General features: G+C 46.9%; 1 protein-coding gene across 1 annotated transcript in view; it reads right to left on the bottom strand.

The window, feature by feature from the left end:
• Positions 1 to 22,010, bottom strand: part of KCNAB3 (potassium voltage-gated channel subfamily A regulatory beta subunit 3) — a 44,589-nt gene extending 22,579 nt beyond the window's left edge. Inside the window, 3 exon segments of the mRNA XM_070729963.1 lie at positions 11,055 to 11,092; positions 14,590 to 14,633; positions 21,742 to 22,010. Of these exon segments, the coding sequence (XP_070586064.1) occupies positions 11,055 to 11,092; positions 14,590 to 14,633; positions 21,742 to 22,010 (351 nt within the window).
• Positions 22,011 to 22,553: the final 543 nt, after the last annotated feature.

Genomic DNA, 22,553 nt, shown 5'->3' with positions numbered 1-22,553 from the left:
GTCCTCGAAATCCGTGACCAGCTGAGCCGGATGCGGACCGCTCACAACACAACCCACCCACCCAAAAGAGTCAGAATTTACCATAATCTCCATGGCACTCCAGCGAGACGTTCCCCAGTACATAGCCATGCCTTGGTTGATGACATAAGTCATGGCTCGGACGATCTCTGGCGGGAAAATAATGAAATTATTATTATTATTATTATTATTATTATTATTACTACTACTACTACTATTATTATTATTATTATTACTATTACTATTATTATTTATTAGATTTGTATGCCGCTCCTCTCCGAGGACTCGGGGCGGCTCACAACAACATGAACAGTGTACAAATCTAATTTTAAAATACAATTTAAAACCCCTATAATAAAATAAAATAATCACACAACCCAATCAAACGATACACCAACCTTGACAATTGGGGTGTGTGTTAGTTTCCCCATGCCTGGTAGCAAAAATGAGTTTTTAATGACTTACAAAATGCGAGGAGGGTGGGGACAGTCCTAATCTCTGGGGGGAGTTGGTTCCAGAGGGTCGGGGCTGCCACAGAGAAGGCTCTTCCCCTGGGCCCCGCCAGACGACATTGTTTAGTCGATGGGACCCGGAGAAGGCCCACTCTGTGGGACCTAATCGGCCGCTGGGATTCATGCAGCAGAAGGCGGTCCCGTACGTATTCTGGTCCGATGCCATGTAGGGCTTTACAGGTCATAACCAACACTTTGAATTGTGACTGGAAACTAATCGGCAGAGATCAGCGCTAAAGTATTTTTCCGCCCTCCGAGGAGGTAATGATTTTCTTTATGGAAAGTGATTTAAAAAATAAATAAAACCCTCTAGCCCGTTTTTCATTAGCTGGTACTAAATTGAAAATATAAAATGGCAATGGACCCATGCACTCAGGCATTAAACGCAGGTGTGTATGTAGTTGTTGTTTGTTTGTTGAATCATCCCCAAGATTTAGGTTCATTCACCAAAAGAAGCCTGTTTTATACATACATCATGTTGTTTGTGGGGACTTTCTAACCCTGGCCTACCGAGAACTTGGACAAAGTTTTTCAATTTCCTCGAGTTTGCTAAAAAGTAGAGATGTCCACAAAAGTTACTCAGAAACATAAAGATGGATTTTTTCCAACTCCGATATCCTGCTAAGGTGAACTTCCACACCAAGCCTCTTCCCTTTGTTCCCTATTTTCCTTCCCCCCCCCCACCCTGACCTGTTTTTCTGAATTATTATTATTATTTTATTTATTGGATTTGTATGCCCGCCCCTCTCCGTAGTACCTTCTAGCAAGAACACTTGGGAATTCAGGTCGGTCTCTGCGGGAGGGAGAGAACCGGTGAGATGGGCTGGAGTTTGCAAAGCTAAGCCTGGTTGACTGGGTACCAAAATTTGGGGGTGTCATACAGGCCCCCAGGGCAGTTCACCCCCTCCCCTGCACTCACCCCCTCCCTAGAAAAAAATGGTGGTCGTGGTGGTGGAAACAGAGGCTGTTGATTGCACTAATTGGGAGGTGTCCGCGAGAGCTGAGCAAAACTGCGGTTGTTCAAGGGAGTCGCGTCTGAGTTTCGTGACGGTTGTTAAGCAAGTCAGGACAGTTGTTAAAGCGAGTTGTACATTTTTGTTCGGCAAATCTGGCTTGTGGCCAGAAGGTCACCAATGGCAATTGCATGACCTGTGGTAGATACCGGCTGGTTGCTCAACAAACCAATTTTTGACGACGTGGCCACACGGATGTCGTAAGTGCGAGGAACCAGTGTGGAGTCACCGATTTAGCCCCTTTCCCCCTTCTTTGCAACTAATTTCGTGGTTCTTCCTCGTTCTTATCCTTTCTTGAAAGAAAGCAGCGTTGTGTGGAGGCAGATCTGGTCAAAAAAGTCAAGATGGCGACCACCGCAGCCACCATCTTGGCTGTTTGCGACGCACCCCTTGCCAAAAGGTCTTCTCTGGAATATTCCTTGAGCTCTGCCTCTGCCCAAGATCTGAAGTGTGCTGTATTGATGGAGGAACAATGCTGTGTGTGTGTGTGTGTGGTGTGTGTGTGCCTCTGTGTGTTTTCTGTTGTGTTATTTTCCTGGACGGACAATTGTTTAAACCCGTGTGTGTATTTTTAAAAGGGTGGACACAGGAGGCAGCCTTTACTCGAAATGGGAAGGTTGGAAGATTGGGGTCCCTTCATCCTGAACTTCTAAAGTTTTGACAGTGGGGGGGGGGGGAGAGCAGAAGGCACCCACCTTCCATGGGGCTGTTAGCATCCATCTGTTAGCAAAGACGATGTCGACGTATCCCAGCTGGAGTCTCTGCAGGGACCCTCTCAGCCCTGGGAAGTGGGAGGGAGAAGGAAGTTGGAGGGCTGGGGATGATGGGAGCTGGGGGGTCACCCTCCAGGATGGCAAAGCTGGTGAGTTTCTCCTTCTGTCTACCCATGGGCTCTTCCACCTATCCATCTGTCCCGAAATCCATCCTTCTATTCGTCCTTCTTTCCTTCCGTCTCTCCCTCCATCCCTTCGACCCACCCAACACTTCCGTACTCAAATCCATCCTTTCGCCCTTCCACTGTTCCTTTCTTCCTCCCTCTCTCCCCCTTCCTTCCTTCCCTTCCTTCCTTCTTTTCCTTCCTCCTTCTCCTTCCTCCCTCCCTCTCCTTCCTCCCTCCCACCTTCCTTCTTTTCCTTCATTCCCTCCCTCCTTCTCCTCCCCTCCCTCTCCTTCCTTCCTTCCTTCCTTCTTTTCCTTCCCCTCCCTCTCTCCTTCTCCCTTCCTCCCTCCCTCCCTCTCCTTCCTCCCTCCCTCCTTCCTTCCCCCTTCCTCACTCACTCTTTCTCCTTCCTTCCCCCTTCTTCCTTCCCCCTTCCTCCCTCCATCCCCCCTTCCTTCCTTTCTCTTCCTTTCTCTTCCTTCCCTTCCCTCCCTTCCCCCCTTCTCACCTACTTAAAGCTAATCCCCCCTTTCCATAAATTCAGCCCCCCCAGCCCCCTCCCCCGTTCTCACCCTCAATGATGTGTTTCCGTGATAAGCCCCCTTTCGGTCTCAGCCCTAAGAAAAAGAAAAGAGGAGGAGGAGGAGGAAGAAGACCGAGGAGGAGGAAGAAAGAAGAAAAAAGGTGAGATGACATCCAGGCCAGCCGCCACCACTGCACACACCCCAAGATTTTTTTTGGGGGGGGGTTGTTCCCTTAGAAATACTGAGTGGTGGTGGCGGCCACAATCTCACAATAAGAAACACAGCCCTATTCACATGCTGGGGGCCCTTTCCCCCTGCTGCCAGTGTCACACTGCCGAGGAGGATGGTCCTTGTAGTCCAATGCCACCAGAAGCCTTTGAAAAGATAGACCCTCCCCCCTCCAAATTGATTTTTCTGCAGGTGTGGGTGATGGGGCTGAGGGGTAGGTGCTTGTGGGGGGGGTCCTTCCCTGCTTCCCACTCCACAGCTGAGCCCCCATTTCCTCCCAGACCTCCCGGGGGGGCACTTACTGTCCTCCCCAGTAAATTTTGGTGGTCACCACGTAGCTGGAACGCCTGCAAAGGAAGTCAAAAGCGGGAAAATTGAGCAGACCCAGGCCCTCAAAACCCTACAGCGAGAAAGGCTAGGAAGTCCTCAACGTATGATGTTTCATTTAGTGACCATTCAAAGTTACATCCTTGGGGAAAAAAGGGACGTATAAGCATTCTCTCTCCCCCCCCCCCACTTAAAGACCATTGCAGGACATCCCCAGGGTGGGTCCAAAGCCCAGATCAGAACTCAAGACCCTGGGAGGATCCACTCTGGCAACCTTCCGCCAAAGCCAAGTCAAGGGCGGAGACAGCCTCACTTAATGGCCAGGCAACTCGCTTAACAACGATTCACTTAACAATGGTGGCCGGAAAGGTTGTGAAATGGGGCCAAACTCACTTAACAGCCGTCTCGCTTACCCAGATAGATAAATGTCGGGATCAATTGCGGTAATAAATCAAGGACTATTTTGCAAAAGGGGCAAAGTTTCACTGAGGAAAGACCCCCCCCCCCAAATTAGCCAGGGATCCAGATGTGGTGACTCCGCCCCCTGTGATGAGTTCACAGCCCCACCCACTCTTCCTCTCCCCCTCCCATCTGCCTTTCTGGGAATGAATCCAGCTGTCAATCTGGCTTTGGGGCATCCTTGTGCCATCTGCCAGAAAGGGGGGGTGCGGATTCCTTACCTCCATCCTTTGCTCTTCAAGATATTGCCCCAAAGTTTTCTCTGCTCTGGAAAAGAATAATGGAAGAGGAAAAAGGATGGAAATAGAAAACAGGAAAGAAAGAAGGAAGGCAAAAGAAAAAAGGGAAGGAAGGAAGGAGGGAAGAAGAGAAAGAAAGAAAAACAATGGAGGGGAAAAAGGAAGGAAGGAAGGAAAGAAAGAAAGAAAAATGGAGGGAAGGAAGGTAAGAAGGAAGGAAGAAAAATAAAATAAAAAAAGAAAGAAAATGGAGGGGGAAAAGGAAAGAAGGAAAGAAAGAAAGAAAATGGAGGGAAAGAAGGTAAGAAAGGAAGGAAGGAAGAAAAAGAAAGTAAGTAAGAAAGAAAGACAATGGAGGGAAAAAAGGAAAGAAATAAATAAAATAGAGGGAAGTAAGGTAAGAAGGAAGGAAGAAAAAGAAATAAATAAAAAAGAAAAACAATGGAGGGAAAAAAGGAAGGAAAGAAAGAAAATGGTGGGAAGGAAGATAAGGAAGAAAGGAAGGAAAAACAGATGATAATAAGTAAAGAGGGAGATGAGGGAAAGGAAGGAAGGAGTAAAATGGGTGACCATGAGGACAGAAGGACAAAGAAGAGAGGGAGGGAGAGAGGAAGAAAAATTGATGATAATAAGGATGGAAAGGGGTAAAAAAAAAGAAGGAATAAAATGGATGGTCATGAGAAGGAGGGAGGGAGAGAAAAAAAAAGAAGGAAAGGAAGGAAGGAAAAATGGACATAATCATGAGAACTCATTTTATTCCAGGACAGAAGCCTAGAATAGTGCAAAGCTGCTGCCGGGATCCCGATTGTTGTTGTTGTTGTTCTTTGAGCATTGCATATGAATACAACATGAACACAATTTTGCAGCAATGGCTAAAGCAGCTGAAATTGCAATCCTGTTGTAAGCTTTCCAGTTGACCAATGCCCGTTTGTGCAATCAGTGTGTGTGTGTCTATGTGTGTGTGTTTGACTGCACAAGTGTGTGTGTGTGTGCGCTCTGTGGGGCCTCTCTCTGTCAGGTTGTTGTTGACGTAATTGTGTGCTGTTCAGCTCCACCTGAATCAACCTTTCCAAATTTTCCTTCATCCTTTGAAAAAAATCTTTCTTTCTTTCTTTCTTTCTTTTCCACATTTTCTCTTTCTTGCATGCTTTCTCTCCTCTCCTCTCCCTCTTTCTTTCTCTCTCTTCTCTTTCTCCTTCTCTCTCTTTTCTCCTTTTCTTTCTTTCTCTTCCTCATTTTTCTCTTTCTTTCACACTTTCTCTCCTCTCCCTCTTTCTTTCTCTCTCTTCTCTTCTCCTTCTCTCTCTTTACTCCTTTTCTTTCTTTTTCTCTTTCCTCTTTCTCTCCCTCTCTTTCTCTTTTCTCTCTTTTTCTCTTCTTCTCTCTCCCTTTCCTCTGTTACTTTCTTTCTCTTTTTTCTTTTCTCTTTCTCTTTTTTCTCTTCTCTTCTTCTCTTTATCTTTCTTTCTCTCTCTATTTCTCTCTCTCTTTTTTTCACACGCACATGCATGCATGCACACACACACACACACATCGTTTGGACTGATCCCCAAATCCAGAATGACAGAATTGTGTCACCGACTCCGAAATTGTCCACATTTTAGAGGGAAGCGCTCCCAGCCAAAGCTCGGCTTACGAAGCCACACGTGAGGGAAAAAAACCCCCAGGGCTCCGGCAGAGATCAACCATCTGGATTAGAACGGGGCTGTTAAAAGGAAGAGGGCTTCTGAGCATGGGAAAAGTGCCTTCCGAGCATGGAGAAAAGCATTTGCTTCTCTTGCTGCAAACTGCCCGAGAGGGTTTCTGAGCATGGAAAAAGCACTTTTTTCCATGCACAGTGCACAAGAGAGCTCCTGAGCATAGGAAGAGCATTCCCCCTCCCATCTGTGCCCAGTGCATGCACAGCTCGACAGCCTGTGAAACGTGGTAGGACTGTTCGAGCCATCTGATCGGACTCATTTGAGACAACAATGAATCCGCATACAGACGGGAGGTTGAACAACTATCCTTGTGGTGTGACCAGAACAATCTAGAACTGAACACACCCAAAACCATAGAAATGGTGGTAGACTTTAGGAGAAACCCTTCCACCTCTCACAATACTAGACAACACAGTATTAACAGTAGAGACCTTCAATTTCTAGGTTCTATCATATCTCAAGAGCTAAAATGGTCACCTAACATCAAAAACATCATCAAAAAAGCACAACAAAGAATGTTCTTTCTGCGCCAGCTCAGGAAGCTCAAACTGCCCCAGGAGCTGCTGATTCAGTTCTACAGAGGAATCATTGAGTCTGTCATCTGCACCTCTATCACTGTCTGGATTGGTGCTGCAAACCCAACAGGACCAACACAGACTTCAGAGGAGAATCAGAACTGCAGAAAAATCCATTGCTGACAACCTGCCTTCCCATTGAGGACCCTGTAGACTGCACGAGTCAAAAAGAGGGCGGGGAAAATATTTACTGACCCCTCACATCCTGGACACAAATTGTTTCAACTCCTACCCTCAAAACGTCCCTACAGAGCACTGCACACCAAGACAACTAGACACAAGGACATTTCCCCCCCGAATGCTAAACAAATAATTCCCTCCACACTGTCAGACTTTTTATCAAATCTGCACTTCTATTTCTACTAGTTTTTCTCATCATTCCTATCATCCTTTTACTCCCACTTAGGGCTGTATGACTGTAACTTGTTGCTTGCATCTAAGATTTTTATTAATATTGATTGTTTCTGCATTGCTTATTTGACCCCTAGGACAATCATTAAGTGTTGTACCCCATGATTTGTGACAAATGTCTCTTTTTCTTTTATAGACACTGAGAGCATCTGCACCAAGACAAATTCCTTGTGTGTCCAATCACACTTGGCCAATAAAATTCTATTCTATTCTATTCTTTTCTATTCTAATCTATTCTATTCTATTCTATTCTATCTCCCCTAACACAGAGAATAGCCACCACCCCAGAGGGGGAGTTAAAAGCTTTTATATTTTTTTATTTTGATCTTCAATTTCTACGCTGGGGGGGGGGGGGGGAGCTGCCAGGCCAGGCCCAGAAGGAAAGGTGGGGCCGGTTTCAGGCAGAACACGAGCCTACAGGGACCACCAGAAGTTGGGAAACAAGCCATTCCCAGCCTCCAGAGGGCCTGTAGGGGGTGGCTGTTTTCACCCTCCCTAGACATTGAATTATGGGAGTGGGCACTTGTGCATTTGCAATAGCGTGGGCCCACACTCTTTCAGCACCCAAGGAAGAAAAGGTTCGCCATCACTGTACTAGACAATCTCTGGATTCCAGGTCTGGAAGGGACCTTGGAGGTCCTCTAGCCTGACCCCCCCTATTATATCTATCCATCCATCCATCCATCCATCCATCCATCCATCCATCCATCCATCTATCTATCTACCTACCTACCTACCTATCTATCTATCTACCTATCTATTCTATATCTATCTATTTATATATCTATCCATCCATCCATCCATCCTTCATCTATCTATCTATCTATCTATCTATCTATCTATCTATCTATCTATCTATCTATCTCTGGGGTGGGGGCTATCTATCTATCCATCTATGTATGTATCTATCTATCTATCTATCTATCTATCTATCTATCTATCTATCTATCTATCTATCTATCTACCTACCTATCTATCTATCTATCTATCTATCTATCTATCCCATTCTATTCCATTCTGGACAGAGCTTGCCGGAGGAGAAACCCACACACTTCTTAACTGCCCGTCATGCCATCCAATCCGCCCATTCAAACATTCAATCTCACTCACTGAATTCCTTCCTGGCTCACAGGTGACCAGCAGCTGCAGAGCTCAAACATTCTGGATCCTGTCGGTCTCTCTCTCCCCCTCCCCCCCGTTCTCATTTTCTCCTCCCCCCTCCCACAAAAGAAACGCAAGGGAGCCCCAGCCCAACCTACTTGCCAGAAGCGTAGACTTCGGCCGTGTCGAGAGGTTGACCCCGTTTTCGTAAGCGATGGTGAGCACGTTTTCAGCCACCTAGAAGCAGAAGCAGCAAAGAGACAAGGGGAGGGGGCTTTTTTTAATCCGAAAGGCTCCACTCCTCCACCCCCTGCCCCCTAAAAAAAGCTTCCCTTGTACGGATAGAAAAATCTGCCATCCATCGATCCATCCTATGTATGTATGTATGTATGTATGTATGTATGTATGTATGTATGTATGTACATGTTCACATTTGGAGACAGCCAAAAGAATCATTAAATCCAGACTGCCTTCTCCCAACCGTCAACATGGCAGAGGTTCAGTGATGACCTGGGGTGCTATTTCTTGGAAATCCCCCAGGCCAATGATTTCCCTTCATGAAGAATTAACAGCCATCGCTATTTAGGAATTTTGGCCGACCAAATTCATCCTATGGTTCAAGAACTGTTTCCAGAGGGGGATGCCATCTTTCAAGATGATAATGCACCAATCCCTAGAGCAAGAAGTGTTAAAGAATGGCACGAGGAATATTCTAATGGAGTTCAGCCTCTCATCTGGCCACCACAATCAACCAGACCTCAACATTATTGATCATTTATGGTCGATTTTAGAGATTCAAGTAAGAAGTCGATTTCCACCACCATTGTCTCTAAAAGAACTGGAAGGTGCTTTAACTGAAGAATGGGCTAAAAATTCCTTTGGAAACAATTCACAATTTGTATGAATCAATACCTTGGAGAATTAAGGCTGTATTTGCTGCAAAAGGTGGACCAACACCATATTAAAAGACATTTTGATGATTTTTCAGGGTGTTTTCCATCTTTTTGTCCACCCCCTGTATGTATGTATTTATTTATTGGATTTGTATGTCGCCCCTCCCTATCCATCCACCCATTCATCCATCATTTCATCTATCTATCTGTAATCTATCTACCTATTTGTCTATTTGGTCTGTCGGTCTGTCTGTCCGTCCAATCCATTCGATTCCATCCATCCATCCATCATCTACCTACCTACCTACCTACCTACCCATCCATCCAGTGAAGGGCTTATTGTGTGGATGTGTCTTGATGGTCTTGTGACTGGGTAGGAGTGGCTTTCCGGCCATGTGACCAGGGTGGCTTAAAGGCCATGTGACTGGGTGGGAGTGGCTTACTGACCAAGGGTAAGTTTTCAAATAGGTGCTTGAACTGTTTTTCAGTTGATTAAGTCACATTGTTTGAATAGCCACAAAAAGGACAAATGAGAGAGCGCGTTATTTGTTGAGGAGCCCAGTAACGTTTTAAACGTGTTGTACTGAACCCGCAAGGTTTAGCAGGATAACGGATTAGGCAAGTAGCTCAATTTTCTTTAATTGCTATAAAAGTTCAGTTCTAAATAATGATTAAAATGATTAAAGCATTTATGGGTAAATACCGTACTATTTAATTATTTCCTATTTGGGAAGGACAATAAAAAAAACTATTTAAATATTTAATAAATAGTGCATAAAGTTACTACCCTCACTGTGTTCCCCAACCCCATCACTGCATCTATCCATCCATCCATCCATCCATCATCTCTTTCTCTCTCTCTCCGTCATCTCTCCTCTCTCTCTCTGCTTTTGGGGACCCACAACTCTGTGTTGTGTGTGTGTGTGTGTGTGTGTGTGTGTGTGTGTGTGTGTAAGGGAAAGAGAGAGACCTAGGGAGCAGGATCTTTTCAATTATGAAACATGAAGATGAAGCAAGGTCAATCTAGACCTCTTTTGGGTTAGGTTTTTTTTTAAGGCTGCCAACTTTCAAATGGTCAGGACTTCAACCTCCCAGAATCCCCCCAATTAACACGGAGGCGTAGTGTAGATGCGGCAACCCTGGCAACTTTTAAGATGGGTGGGCTTCAGTTCCCAGAATTCCCCAGCCAGCTTTCCCCCCTCTTCACTCTGCTGAAGTAAAGATATATTACTCTTACTGGATACCCACCACCATTAAGAAAATTACCCTACAATGGATGGCTGAGGAATTCTGGGAGTGAAGTCCACGAGTCTTAAATTGGCCAGGGTGGGAGAGTCCTGATTTAAGACTCGTGGACTTCTGGGAGTTGAAGTCTACCCATGTTAAAAGTTGCCAGCTTTTGAGAAACAACTGATCTAGCCCTGATACTGTGTCTGGTCCTGGTATCCCGTTTTGGGAAAACCGGAAGAAATTCAGTGAAGGGGATGTGGGTAGCCTACAAAACTTTTAATTTTTCTTAATTCTGTTGAATCAAATAGATTTCTCCTGATGGTCAAAGAGCAAAGAGATCTTGGTTCTACCTTGTTGCAAGAGCCCAGCAAGGTAGACCAGATTGAAACACTCAATTTCATATACAGTGGTACCTCTACTTACGAACTTAATTCGTTCCATGACCAGGTTCTTAAGTAGAAAAGTTTGTAGGAAGAATTAATTTTTCCCATAGGAATCAATGTAAAAGCAAATAAGGCATGCGATTGGGGAAACCACAGGGAGGGTGGAGGCCCTGTTTCCTCCCAGGAGATTCCTAGAGAGGCCCCACGGAGGCTTCTCCCCACCTTTTCTGGCCCTGTTTCCTTCCAGGAGATTCCTGGAGAGGCCCTACGGAGGCTTCTCCCCGCCTTTTCTGGCCCTGTTTTCCTCCCGGGAGATTCCTAGAGAGGCCCCACGGAGGCTTCTCCCTGCCGTTTCCGGTTACAGTTTCAGAATCTCGGGTTCTTAAGTGAAAAATGGTTCTTGAGAAGAGGCAAAAAAATCTTGAACACCCCGGTTCTTATCTAGAAAAGTTCTTAAGTAGAGGCGTTCTTAGGTGGAGGTACCACTGTACGTGGATACGCCGTTTCCACCTTTCCTCCCGTGCTCAACAAATGAATAGGTGGGCGAAGCTTGAGACTCACCTCATCCGTGATCTGGGATCCAAAGGTCACCCACGTACCTACAAGAAAAAAAAACAGGCTTTTCAAATAGCCTAGAACCGAAAGCAACGGAATAGCAAGAGTTGGAAGGGACCCTGGAGGTCTTCTAGACCAACCCCTCTGCTAAAGCAGGAGACCCCCCGTAGAGCATTCCAGACCATTGTCCAGTCTCTTCTTAAAAGCCTCCAGTGATGCAGCACCTGCATCTTCTGGTGGCAAGCAGTTCAGTTGGTTAATATTAGATTAGGTTTCTTTAGATTTTTAATTATTTAATTGGATTAAGATATTGTGTATTGTATAATTTTATATGTTGTGAGCCGCCCCAAGTCCTTGGAGAGGAGTGGCATAGAAATCCAATCAATCAATCAATCAATCAATCAATAAAATTGACTAAACAATGTCGTCTGGCGGGACCCAAGGGAAGAGCCTTCTCAGCGGCGGCCCCAACCCTCTGGAACCAGCTCCCCCAGAGATTAGGATTACCCCCATCCTCCTTGTCCTTTCGCAAGCTCCTTAAAACCCACCTCTGCCGTCAGGCATGGGGGAACTGAGATATCTCCCCTTGGCCTATGTAGTTTTATGTATGGTATGTTGTATGTATGATTTTTTAAACAAGGTTTTTTTTAGACTTTTAATGTTAGATTTATTATTATAGACTTTTAATATTAGATTTGTCATTGTATACTCTTTTTATCACTGTTGTGAGCCGCCCTGAATCTGCAGAGAGGGGCGGCATACAAATCTAATCAATCAATCAATCAATCAATCAATAATTCCAGACAAAGGGCTGTCCAGTCTCTTCTTAAAAACCTCCAGTGGTACAACACTTCCAACGTCTGGTGGCAAGCAGTTCCACTGGTTAATTGTTCCTTAAAAGTGATCCTTTTGAAGCACGATCGCATATGGATATTTATTTGCAGTATTATTGTTGTTGTGGTTGTTACTCTTATTATTTATTTATTATATTTATTATTCTCACTGTGTTCCTTTTTCGTTGTTTGTTTGCAATTATTCTATTTAGCTTTTCTTCGGTTTTTCCCGTCTTTCATTTTTTATGGTAAGCTCCCCGTGTGGCCCCTTGGCGAGACAGGAGGCAAATACATACTACAAATAAATAAAACCAATTTATAGAAAAGAAAGGGGCAAGAATTCTGGGGAGGGGGGGGAAACCTACAGGAAGTTCTCGACTTATGACCGTTCAAAGTTACAAGGGCATTGAACAAACGGACTTATGAGTGGACTCAGCAGCTGCCGTATCCCCACAGTCATGTGATCAAAAGTTGGACGTATTTGGCAAGCGAAAGCCCTACATGGCATTGGGCAGATTACCTCTGGAACCGCCTTCTACCGCACGAATCCAGCGGCCGATAAAGGTCCCACAGAGTTGGCCTTCTCCGGGTCCACGTCGACCAAACAATGTCGTTTTGGCAGATCCCAGGGGAAGAGCCTTCTCTGTGGCGGCCCTGGCCCTCTGGAATCAACTCCCCCCAGAGATTAGAATGGCCCCCACCCTCCTTGTCTTTCGCAAACTACTCAAGACCCACCTTTGTCACCAGGCATGGGGGAGTTAAGATATTCCTTCCCCCTAGGCCATTACAAGTTGTGCATGGTATGTTTGTGTGTATGTCTGGTTTATAATAAGGGTTTTTAGTTGTTTTATTAAATTGGATTGTTACATGTTGTTTTTTATCATTGTTGTTAGCCGCCCCGAGTCTGCAGAGAGGGGCGGCATACAAATCCAATAAATAAATAAAATAAACAAATAAATAAATAAATAAATAAATGTATTTCATCATATCAAGGCCACGTGATCGCCATTTGTCAGGTTGGGACATGTGAATTCAATGGAGAAGCTGGATTTTGCTTTGTGACCACCTGACTCACTTAAAAAACTTAACAATTCGCTTAACAATCATAGCAAAAAAACCCCTCCAGTCGTGAAATTGGGCGTGGCTCTCTTAGCAACCGCCTTGCTTAACAGTGGAAATTCTGTGTCGTAAGTCAAGGAACAGCAGTAGACAACATTCAAAACACTCCCAAGCACATTTAGGGGGAGAATTCTTGATTCTCGTTCTAACTGTCCTCCTCTGAACTCAGTCAGACTTTTCACTGATAATGGGGAAGATTTCAGCTTTTAGAAACATAGAAACATAGAAGACTGACGGCAGAAAAAGACCTCCTGGTCCATCTAGTCTGCCCTTATACTATTTCCTGTATTTTATCTTAGGATGGATCTATGTTTATCCCGGGCATGTTTAAATTCAGTTACTGTGGATTTATCAACCACGTCTGCTGGAAGTTTGTTCCAAGGATCTACTACTCTTTCAGTATAATAATATTTTCCCACGTTGCTTCTGATCTTTCCCCCAACTGACCTCAGATTGTGTCCCCTTGTTCTTGGGTTCACTTTCCTATTAAAAACACTTCCCTCCTGAACTTGAACATATTTAAATGTTTCCATCCTGTCCCCCCTTTTCCTTCTGTCCTCCAGACTAGACAGATGGAGTTCATGAAGTCTTTCCTGATACGTTTTATGCTTAAGACCTTCCACCATTCTTGTAGCCCGTCTTTGGACCCCATTCAATTTTATCAATATCTTTTTGTAGGTGAGGTCTCCAGAACGGAACACAGTACTCCAAATGTGGTCTCACCAGCGCTCTATATAAGTGGATCACAATCTCCCTTTTATCTATATCAGGGGTTTCCATCTTGAAGACTCATGCACTTCAACTCCCAGAATTCCCCAGCGAGCCCCCCCCCCCCACTTTGCTGAAGTCAAGATGCACACCATCTATGAAGGAAGTTACCCTACGTGGCTAGCTGGGGAATTCTGGGAGTTGAAGTCCACGAGTCTTCAACTGGGCCAAGGACTCGTGGACTTCAACTCTCAGAATTCCTCAGCCAACTCTCCCCCACCCTTCATTTTGCTGAAGTGAAGATATATTATGCTTACCGCATGAAGGAAGTTACCCAATGAGGGAATTCTGAGAGTTGAAGTCCTCAAGTCTTCAAATGGCCAAGGTGGGAGACCCCTGATTTAACTTATAGTCCAGTCATTCTCAACCTTTCTAACGCCGCATCCCCCTAATACAGTTCCTCATGTTGTGGTGACCCCCAACCATAAGTCTAGCACCAATTCTTCCAACAGAGCTTTAAGCTGATTGGCAGGAAGGTCAGAAGGACACCCCCCACTGTAAAACGCCTGATTGGTCAGATTTTAAAATATGTTCCAAGGCGCCAGAATAGAAGGTTTAGTTCCTAACACCGTGGGAAATTTGTCTTTTCCCATGTGGTCTTAGGCGACCCCTGTGAAATGGTCGGTCAACCCCCAAAGGGGTCACGACCCCCAGATGGGTTCTCAATCTGTCTCCTGAAAGCTGAACAGTGGTGGATCAGGAATCTGACTGGTGACGGATGACGTGACAAGCACATATTTCCCAAAATCGAGGGAGCCTCCCAAGCCTTCAGAAGTATTCTGTTGCCCCAGAGCCCATGTTTTTCAACCCTTGGAACTCACCGAGACCAAGACAGGAGACTCTCAGGCCAGATTTTCCAAGGTTCCTGCAATGGGAAGAAACGGAAAAGTGAAATTGAGGACTGAGGAGGGGGCAGCTTTCAGTAAAGCCTTTGAGCACTGGTGGTCTGTCAGGCTGTTAGTACTATGTTGGTTTGGCAATATATAAACAAACTATCAATGCATGTTTACATGAATCATAACACTATAGCTTGAAGAGGTAGTGTTGCTGGTAGCCACAAGAGGGAGCCAGAACCCCCACTCACTCTCACACACATACACTCACTCTGATTACTCTCTGTTATCTCTGGTTTGTGTGACTATATTGTGGAACTCTGTGTTCAAATGATGGCTTAAAGTATTTTGCAAGGCTTAAAGCAGTGGTTGGCAGTAGCCGGTGCAGTCAAGTGCTCTGTCCCGGTAGGAAATTCTGGAAGGTATGCGCAGTTGCATGTCTCTGATGCACCCTCCCGCAGGATCTGGCCCCTGCGCATGCGCAGCAAGTGAAATCTTGTGTGAGGATGCACACACAAGTGAGATTTTGGCGATTTGCAGCAGTTTTTTGCTTCTGCAAATGCGCGGAAGCAAAAATATTGGCAAAAATGACCAAAATCTCACTCGTGCGTGCATCCTTACACAATATTTCACTTGCTGCGCATGCGCATGCACCAGATCTCACGTCCAATGGGTGTGTGTGCGCCTGCACCTCCCTTGGAGGGGGCACGGTGGAAGGCAAGAGGAGTGGCTCTCCCCCACTTATAGTGTATTGAGAGAGGCTTATAATATTGTATATTTTTAATTTATTTTAATTTATTCATTTGTCCAATACACAAATACATAGGAAGAAAAATAGACATGTAGTAATACATATATAAGGGTAAAGTGAACTTAGAGGAAAGGATATATGAAAGAAAGAAAATATATATGATAAGTGAGAGAAAGGAAAGACAATTGGACAGGGGACGAAAGGCACACCAGTGCACTTATGTACGCCCCTTACTGGCCTCTTAGGAACCTGGAGAGGTCAACCGTGGAGAGTCTAAGGGAGAAATGTTGGGGGTTATATATTGTGAGTATTGACTGATGTAAATGCGTATGACCAGGATTGTCCTTGACTGAGCTATTTGCCAAAGTATATAATATTTATACACTTAATGTATCTGGTTACTTGAATTACTATACAGTGGTACCTCTACTTAAAATCGCCTCTACTTAAGAACTTTTCTAGATAAGAACTGGCTGTTCAAGATTTTTTTTGCCTCTTCTTAAGAACCGTTTTCTACTTAAGAACCCGAGCCCGGAAAAATTTTCCAGGAAATTTGAAAGCAACACGGAGAGCCGGCCAGTTTCCGGCCATTCCCCCTTTAATCCCGGCCATCTCGGGCTTTTCTGGGCTGCCAGAGGAGCCTTTCGGTGGCACTTAAGGAGGCTTTGGCAGCCCAGAGCGAACGAAGCATTTTCCTTTCTCTGGCTGCTTGGAGAGGGAATGAACCTCTGCCAGCACCCACAGAAAAGAAAGGCTCCCTTCGCTCTGGACAGTGACTGTCCTCCTCCTCTTCTTCCTCCTCCTCCTCCCACCCAAATTCCGAGCTTTTAATTTTTCCTAATGGGTTTGCACGCATTATTTGCTTTTACATTGATTACATTGCTTTTACTTACAAACTTTTCTACTTAAGAACCTGGTCACGGAACGAATCAAGTTCGTAAGTAGAAGTACCACTGTATTCGTATCTCTGGTCTATCAGCTGGATATCCACGTTTCCTCCGTGTATCCTTGCTAACTCAAGGCTTACTCCGCATACTCCTTAGCACTTATTTATTTATTTATTTATTTTGTCCAATACATAATACACATTGAAGAGAAAGGTATTTATTACTTAGATTTGTAAGTAAAGAAAAGAATAGAAAAAAAGATATAAAAGTATAGGTGAACATATTTGAAAGGAAAAGATAAATGAGATAAGGAGAGACAATTGGACAGGGGATGAAAGGCACAGGTGCACTTATGCACGCCCCTTACTGACCTCTAAGGAACTTGGAGAGGTCAATCATGGATAGTCTAAGGGAAAAATGTTGCGGGTTAGGGGTTGACACTACTGAGTCAGGTAATGAGTTCCATGCTTCGACAACTCGATTGCTGAAGTCATATTTTTTACAGTCAAGTTTGGAGCGGTTAATATTAACTTTGAATCTGTTGCGTGCTCTTGTGTTGTTGCGATTGAAGCTGAAGTAGTCATTGACAGGTAGAACGTTGCAGCATATGATCTTGTGGGCAATACTTAGGTTGTGTTTTAGGTGACGTAGTTTTAAGCTATCTAGACCTAGGATTGATAGTCTGCTTTCGTAGGGTATTCTGTTTTGAGTGGAGGAGTGAAGGGCTCTTCTGGTGAAGTATCTTTGGACATTTTCAAGGGTGTTGATGTCCGAGATGTGGTGTGGGTTCCAGACAGACGAACTGTATTCAAGGATGGGTCTGGCAAAAGTTTTGTAGGCTCTGGTGAGTAGCGTGAGACTGCCTGAGCAGAAGCTGCGTAGGATCAGGTTAACAACTCTAGGGTCTGCAGAAATGGCCTTGGGAGGCAGGAAAAAGAAGCAAGAGAAGTGGTAGCTGAGAACGTGGGAAGGAAAATGGATGCAGAACACAGGATGGACCCTCCCAAGTCTCCTCAGCTGTAAAAGTGACAGTGGAAAACAACTATGGAGATTCTGGAGTTTGTTTTTTCCCCCCGGAAGACGTTTCGCTTCAAAGAATGCAAACGACCAAGCTGCCTGCAAGAAGTATAAATCCTTTCACCATCCAGTCAGAGCCAAAGAACCTTCTCTTGATGAGAAGCGAAATGTCTTCGAAAGAAAAAAGGAGAAAGTCCAGCTGCCTCTTGAAAACAGGTGTGTGTGTGTGTGTATGTGTGTGGAGGAGGAAACATACTTTCAGGAACAATGTCAGCTTCGCCAGGGAGTTTAAGACAGGAAAAAATTCCCAGATGTACAAATTGCTGCCAACCTGCCTCCCATTGAGGACCCGTATCCTGCACGAGTCAAAAAGAGGGCGGGGGAAATATTGACTGACCCCTCGCATCCTGGACACAAACTGTTTCAACTCCTATCCTCAAAACGTCGCTACAGAGCACACCAAGACAACTAGACACAAGAACAGTTTTTTTCCGAACGCCATCACTCTACTAAACAAATAATTCCCTCCACACTGTCAGACTTTCTACTAAATCTGCACTTCTATTCTACTAGTTTTTCTCATCATTCCTATCACCCATTTCCTCCCATGTTGACTGTATGACTGTAACTTGTTGCTTGTATCCTAAGATTTTTATTAATATTGCTTCTTCATTGCTTATTTGACCCCTATGACCATCATTAAGTGTTGGACCACACGATTCTTGACAAATGTATATTTTATTTTATGTACGCTGAGAGCATTGGCACCAAGACAAATTCCTTGTGTGTCCAATCACACTTGGCCAATAAAGAATTCTATTCTATTCTATTCTATTCTATTTAGGGTAAAATAGCCGAGTCTTGCAAAGCTTAAAAGTGCCTCTTCTTCCTCCTCTTTACAGCCCGAGAAACTAGGGGGGGTTTCTTCCGAGATTAATTCTTCTTCTCACGTCCTTATTTCTTCTGTGGGTGCAGCTGCCTCTTATCTCGTTCGCGGCTCTTCCTGTCTCTCGAAGAACATTCAACACTGCCATTACCGGCATTGGTTCTTGACTTACAACCGCGATCGCACCCCAAATTTATGTGGTTAAACAAGTCATCCATTAAGCGGATTTGGCCCACCCCCCCTTTTTAACGGCCTTTTATTCCTTAAGCGAATCGCTGCGGTTGCTACGTTAGCAACACGGCTGTTAAGTGAATTCTCCCACAGTCGTTGCTCGTCGGAAGGTCGCAAAAGCAGATCGTGTGACCCCGGGATGCTACAACGGTCATAAATACAGTGGACACGCCTCTGATGTGTCCCTGGTGATACCACAATCGTTAGACGTGTAGAAAAGCTGTCACAAGTCCCTTTTTTCAGCACCGTTGCAACTTTCAACGGGCACTAAACAAGTGGTCGTAGCTCAAGGGCTACCTGCTCAAGGTCCCTGTTTTCCTGCGCAAGGTTTTCTCCACCAACACAACACTTGTGTGTTTCATGTCAGCTTTCTTTCAAGTACACTGTGCCGCCCTCCATACGCTATGCAACAGTGCCCTGGTGCTGCCCAGCAAGCTGGGGGGTGTAGTCCAACATATTTAGAGGAGACGTCCGAGCCAGAATACCCTCAATCGGGCGAGCAAGCTTATATTTTTGTTTGTTTGGATGGACAAAACCCGGACTGCACCCAGAGGGACCCTGCCGCCACCCTCGAAAACGCTGCGGCTGCTCCTTCTGGGCCGCGTTCCTCCCAGGGTGACTGTCCCCTGTTTGATTAGGGAGTCGCTCTTCTGAGCAAATAACAAAGTTAAAAATAGAGGCTGGTTTGTGCCTGGCGCTTTCCGAAACCGAGTCACTCCTGCCTCTAATTGCTGGGAGGAAAAACAGGCCACGGCGAAGCACCCCGGTTTCATGTGGGCAGTAATTTTCGTGTCTTTTTTTAGTGATGTCGCGCTCCAATCCTTTATATAAATATAAATATATATCTAGTATTAGCATAATACACAACATATATTAATCCTCTGAAAAGTGTGTGTGTCTGTGCGGAAAACAACAACCCACAGATCACTGCTGGAGATTTAAATGTGGGTCACCGTGGTGCATCCCCGACATTAAATCCCTTTCGCTCCCCACCCGCCGTCCGTCTTTAAGAGAAACGAGATGGGCGTTTGCAGGACTTTAAGCAAGTCCCGACACCTTGCAGGACGGCGGCCATCCGATCCAGTGACCTTCACCTGCCCCATCTGCTGGATGTGGGTCCTGACATCCTCCCCCCACCTCCTCGCTCACCCAACCCAGAGCCCCAACAGTGACCCACATCAAAAGTTTGTTACCACCAGTTTTTTCTCTTTAATCTGCCAGCCTGGCCGACTTCCCGGAACGATGCGCTACAGCCACAATTTGGATATAATTGGGAAGGTGGTTTGGAAGCTTAGCCGGATCCCGAGTAGGATGTGATTTGGGTTGGAGGGGCATGAGGGGGGGGGGCTTCCCAGCTAGCCCCCCACCCCTCCACCCTTCACCGGGCCTGATTCCCAACGGGAGACCTGATCCGCTGTTCTCCTGGCACGATGCCACCTGCCTCTAAATCCTTTTGAAGGTGCCCATCACCCACCCCTCCCTCTTCCCATCTGCATGCCAAGTGCCTCTCCTCTTCCTCCTCCTCCTCCTCCTCACCCCATTTGCACCTCTTGCAAACACACACAAAAAAACAGACAAGGACACACTCTCGGCATTAAAGGCAGGAGTTTTGCAGCCTGCAATCTTCCTTATCAAATATTTTTTGGGGCATTCAGGGATTTTTTCCCCACCTTTCGGCAAGCAAACCTGGATGCTTTTAAACACACACACACACTCTCTCTCTCACACACACACACTTTGCTACCTCTTGCACATTTGGATTTCACACCTGAGCAGGTGTGGGCAAAAAGTGGGGTTTTTTCAACCAGCTGTCTAAGTCGCAGGAAAAATGCCTGGCGGTAATTTTCCCATTCTTTTTACAGGGGAACCCCAAAGTCTTGGATTGTTTCCACCTCCCCCCCATCTGCAAGAACCCCATTTTTCTTCTCTCATTTCTTGGAATGAGTAACTTTCAGGTTCAAACCCCCTCCGCCCCCCCCTGCACAAAATCTCCCCCTTCCCTCCTGGTCTAACTTGAATTAAAATGGCAAAAAATGAAGGTTGAGTGGGTTTTGGGGGGAAGTGGGGAGGAATTGTTGGGTGCAAGCTTTGTATCTTTGGGACACGGGAGAAGGATTTTCACCTTCCGAAATATCCCCATCTGGGATCCTTTGGGATCTGCTCGCCCGGATCTGGGAGGGTTCCAACTGGGAATTGGATTTTTGTAATATTTTAGGGGTTCGGCTCCCTTTCCTAGAAGGAAACCCCGGAATCTTGACTGTCGCTCCATGACACCCCCTGGAATTGTCAAGGAAATAAACTGCTTTTCTCTGCTGTCAAAGCATCCCAGAAATGCAGTAGACTGGAACACAGGACTCACCCACCCCCCATTTTCCACTTATATATTGGTCATCGCCCCCCCCCCCCCGCCACCTCAAGAGCCTCATCCCTGCCTACCTCGTCCCAGCAGACAATGGGGACCCCCACCCCAAAATCTTAAAACTGCAATCTTTTATAGAGTGTGTGCCTTATGGGATTTGTGGTTGGCCATTGTCCCTGGAGACTGGTGTTCCACGGCTCATTCCTCCCACCATTAGATTAGACTGCAGCACTCAGTTTAGCAGGTGCTCAGTGGCCCATGGGATCTGTAGTCCGGCATCTCCCCGCCCCCACAAGCAGGCTTAGATTGCAATCTTTGGGACTACCAGGCTGCTTGGCAAAAACTCAGCCAACTGATGGGATTTGTAGTCCTGTATCCCCTTGGGGGAGGGACACTCCCTCTCGCTTCTCTCCCCTCCCACCCACCCCAAATTGTCTCCCTTTCCCCGCAATCTGCTCCTCTTCCTCTTCCTCCACAACTGTCAGCACCACCAGCCAGCTCAGCTAGTCCTGTGTGCAGCTGATGGGATCTGTAGTCCGGCATCTCCTTGGAGAGGGAGAGTGTTCCCCAGCTCCATCCCCTTTCCCCCTCCCACCAACCAGCATAGACTGCAACCTTCAGCATGCTGGCGGGCTCCTTCAAATCCTGAGCGGCCGATGGGATCTGTAGTCCGGTACCCATCCCCTTGGGGGGGGGTTGTCCCTCAGCTAGATCCTCCCCCTGCCCACCCTAGTCAACCTTCCTCCCCTTCCGCACAAGACGCCAAACCTTCAGCATCACTGGCCGCTGGTCCAATCACGTGCGGCTGATGGGCTTTGTAGTGCAGCACCCTTGGGAAGGGGGAGTGTTTCGCAACTCGCTCCCCCTCCGTCCCCAATCAACCTCCCGCCCCCCCCTTACAAGCACAGGCTGCAAACCTTCAGCATCACCGGCCGATGGGCTTTGTAGTCCGGGAAGCCCCGGGGGGGGGGAAGAGAAGAGATCCTTCGCACCCAATGAGCCCGCTTACCGGTAGTTCATTCCGGTGGCTCGCCCGGTGGACTCGCGCAGGATGAAGGCGAGCTGGTGAGGCAGGGTCTGCCCGGACGCCCGGACGCCCCCCGCCAGCCGGGAGGACCCCTTGGCCGGGCCTTGGAAAGCGCCGTTGTTCCCCTGGCCGGGCCCCCCGCCCGCCGGGCCCCCCGCCGCCGCCCGGACGCCGCCGCCGCCCCCGCAGAGTCGGTCATCGCTGCTGCGGCTCCGCAGGTTCTGCTCCGTGCAGGCGATGGAGATTTGCATGACTGCGGCTCCGGAGCCCAAGAAGAGGCGCGCTCAGCCCAGGGTGGCCGACGGGGCGGTGGGCGAGCGACGGGAGCCCTGACAGCCGCCGCCGCCGCGCCGCTTCGGGATGCCGGGCGACCCCTTCCCCTCCTCTCCCCTCGCTGCGCCGGAGACCGGGCTCATTTGCATCCCGGCCCCGCCCACCTGCTTGTGGGGGGCGGAGACAAGCTGGGGGCGGGGGAGGAACCACCGGAGGGGGGAGGGAGGGAAGGGCCGATCCGGGCCAAGCAGATGCTGCGAGGACTCCATCCAAACACCCCCGACTCCTAGCAGGATTTCAACCTGCTTTGGAGGGAGGGGCACCCCGAGACCTGGAGAAAGGAGAGGGGGGGGCGCGTGGGGAGAGAACAGCTGCCTACTCCTCTCCCAAAAGGGGAGGGGGACACACACAGATATCGCTTCCATCCTCCCCCCCCCCCATCCTAAAGAAGGAATTGCGGGGAAAGAGGTGGGAGGGACGGGACAGGCGTGTTCTTGGGTAGATGGTGGGTGGGGGAGAGA

The sequence above is a fragment of the Erythrolamprus reginae genome, chromosome Z (genome assembly GCF_031021105.1).
Source record: "Erythrolamprus reginae isolate rEryReg1 chromosome Z, rEryReg1.hap1, whole genome shotgun sequence".
In the NCBI taxonomy this organism is placed as follows: domain Eukaryota; kingdom Metazoa; phylum Chordata; class Lepidosauria; order Squamata; family Dipsadidae; genus Erythrolamprus; species Erythrolamprus reginae.
The sequence above is the reverse complement of the archived record's forward strand: the minus strand, read 5'-3'. Positions and strand labels throughout refer to the sequence as shown.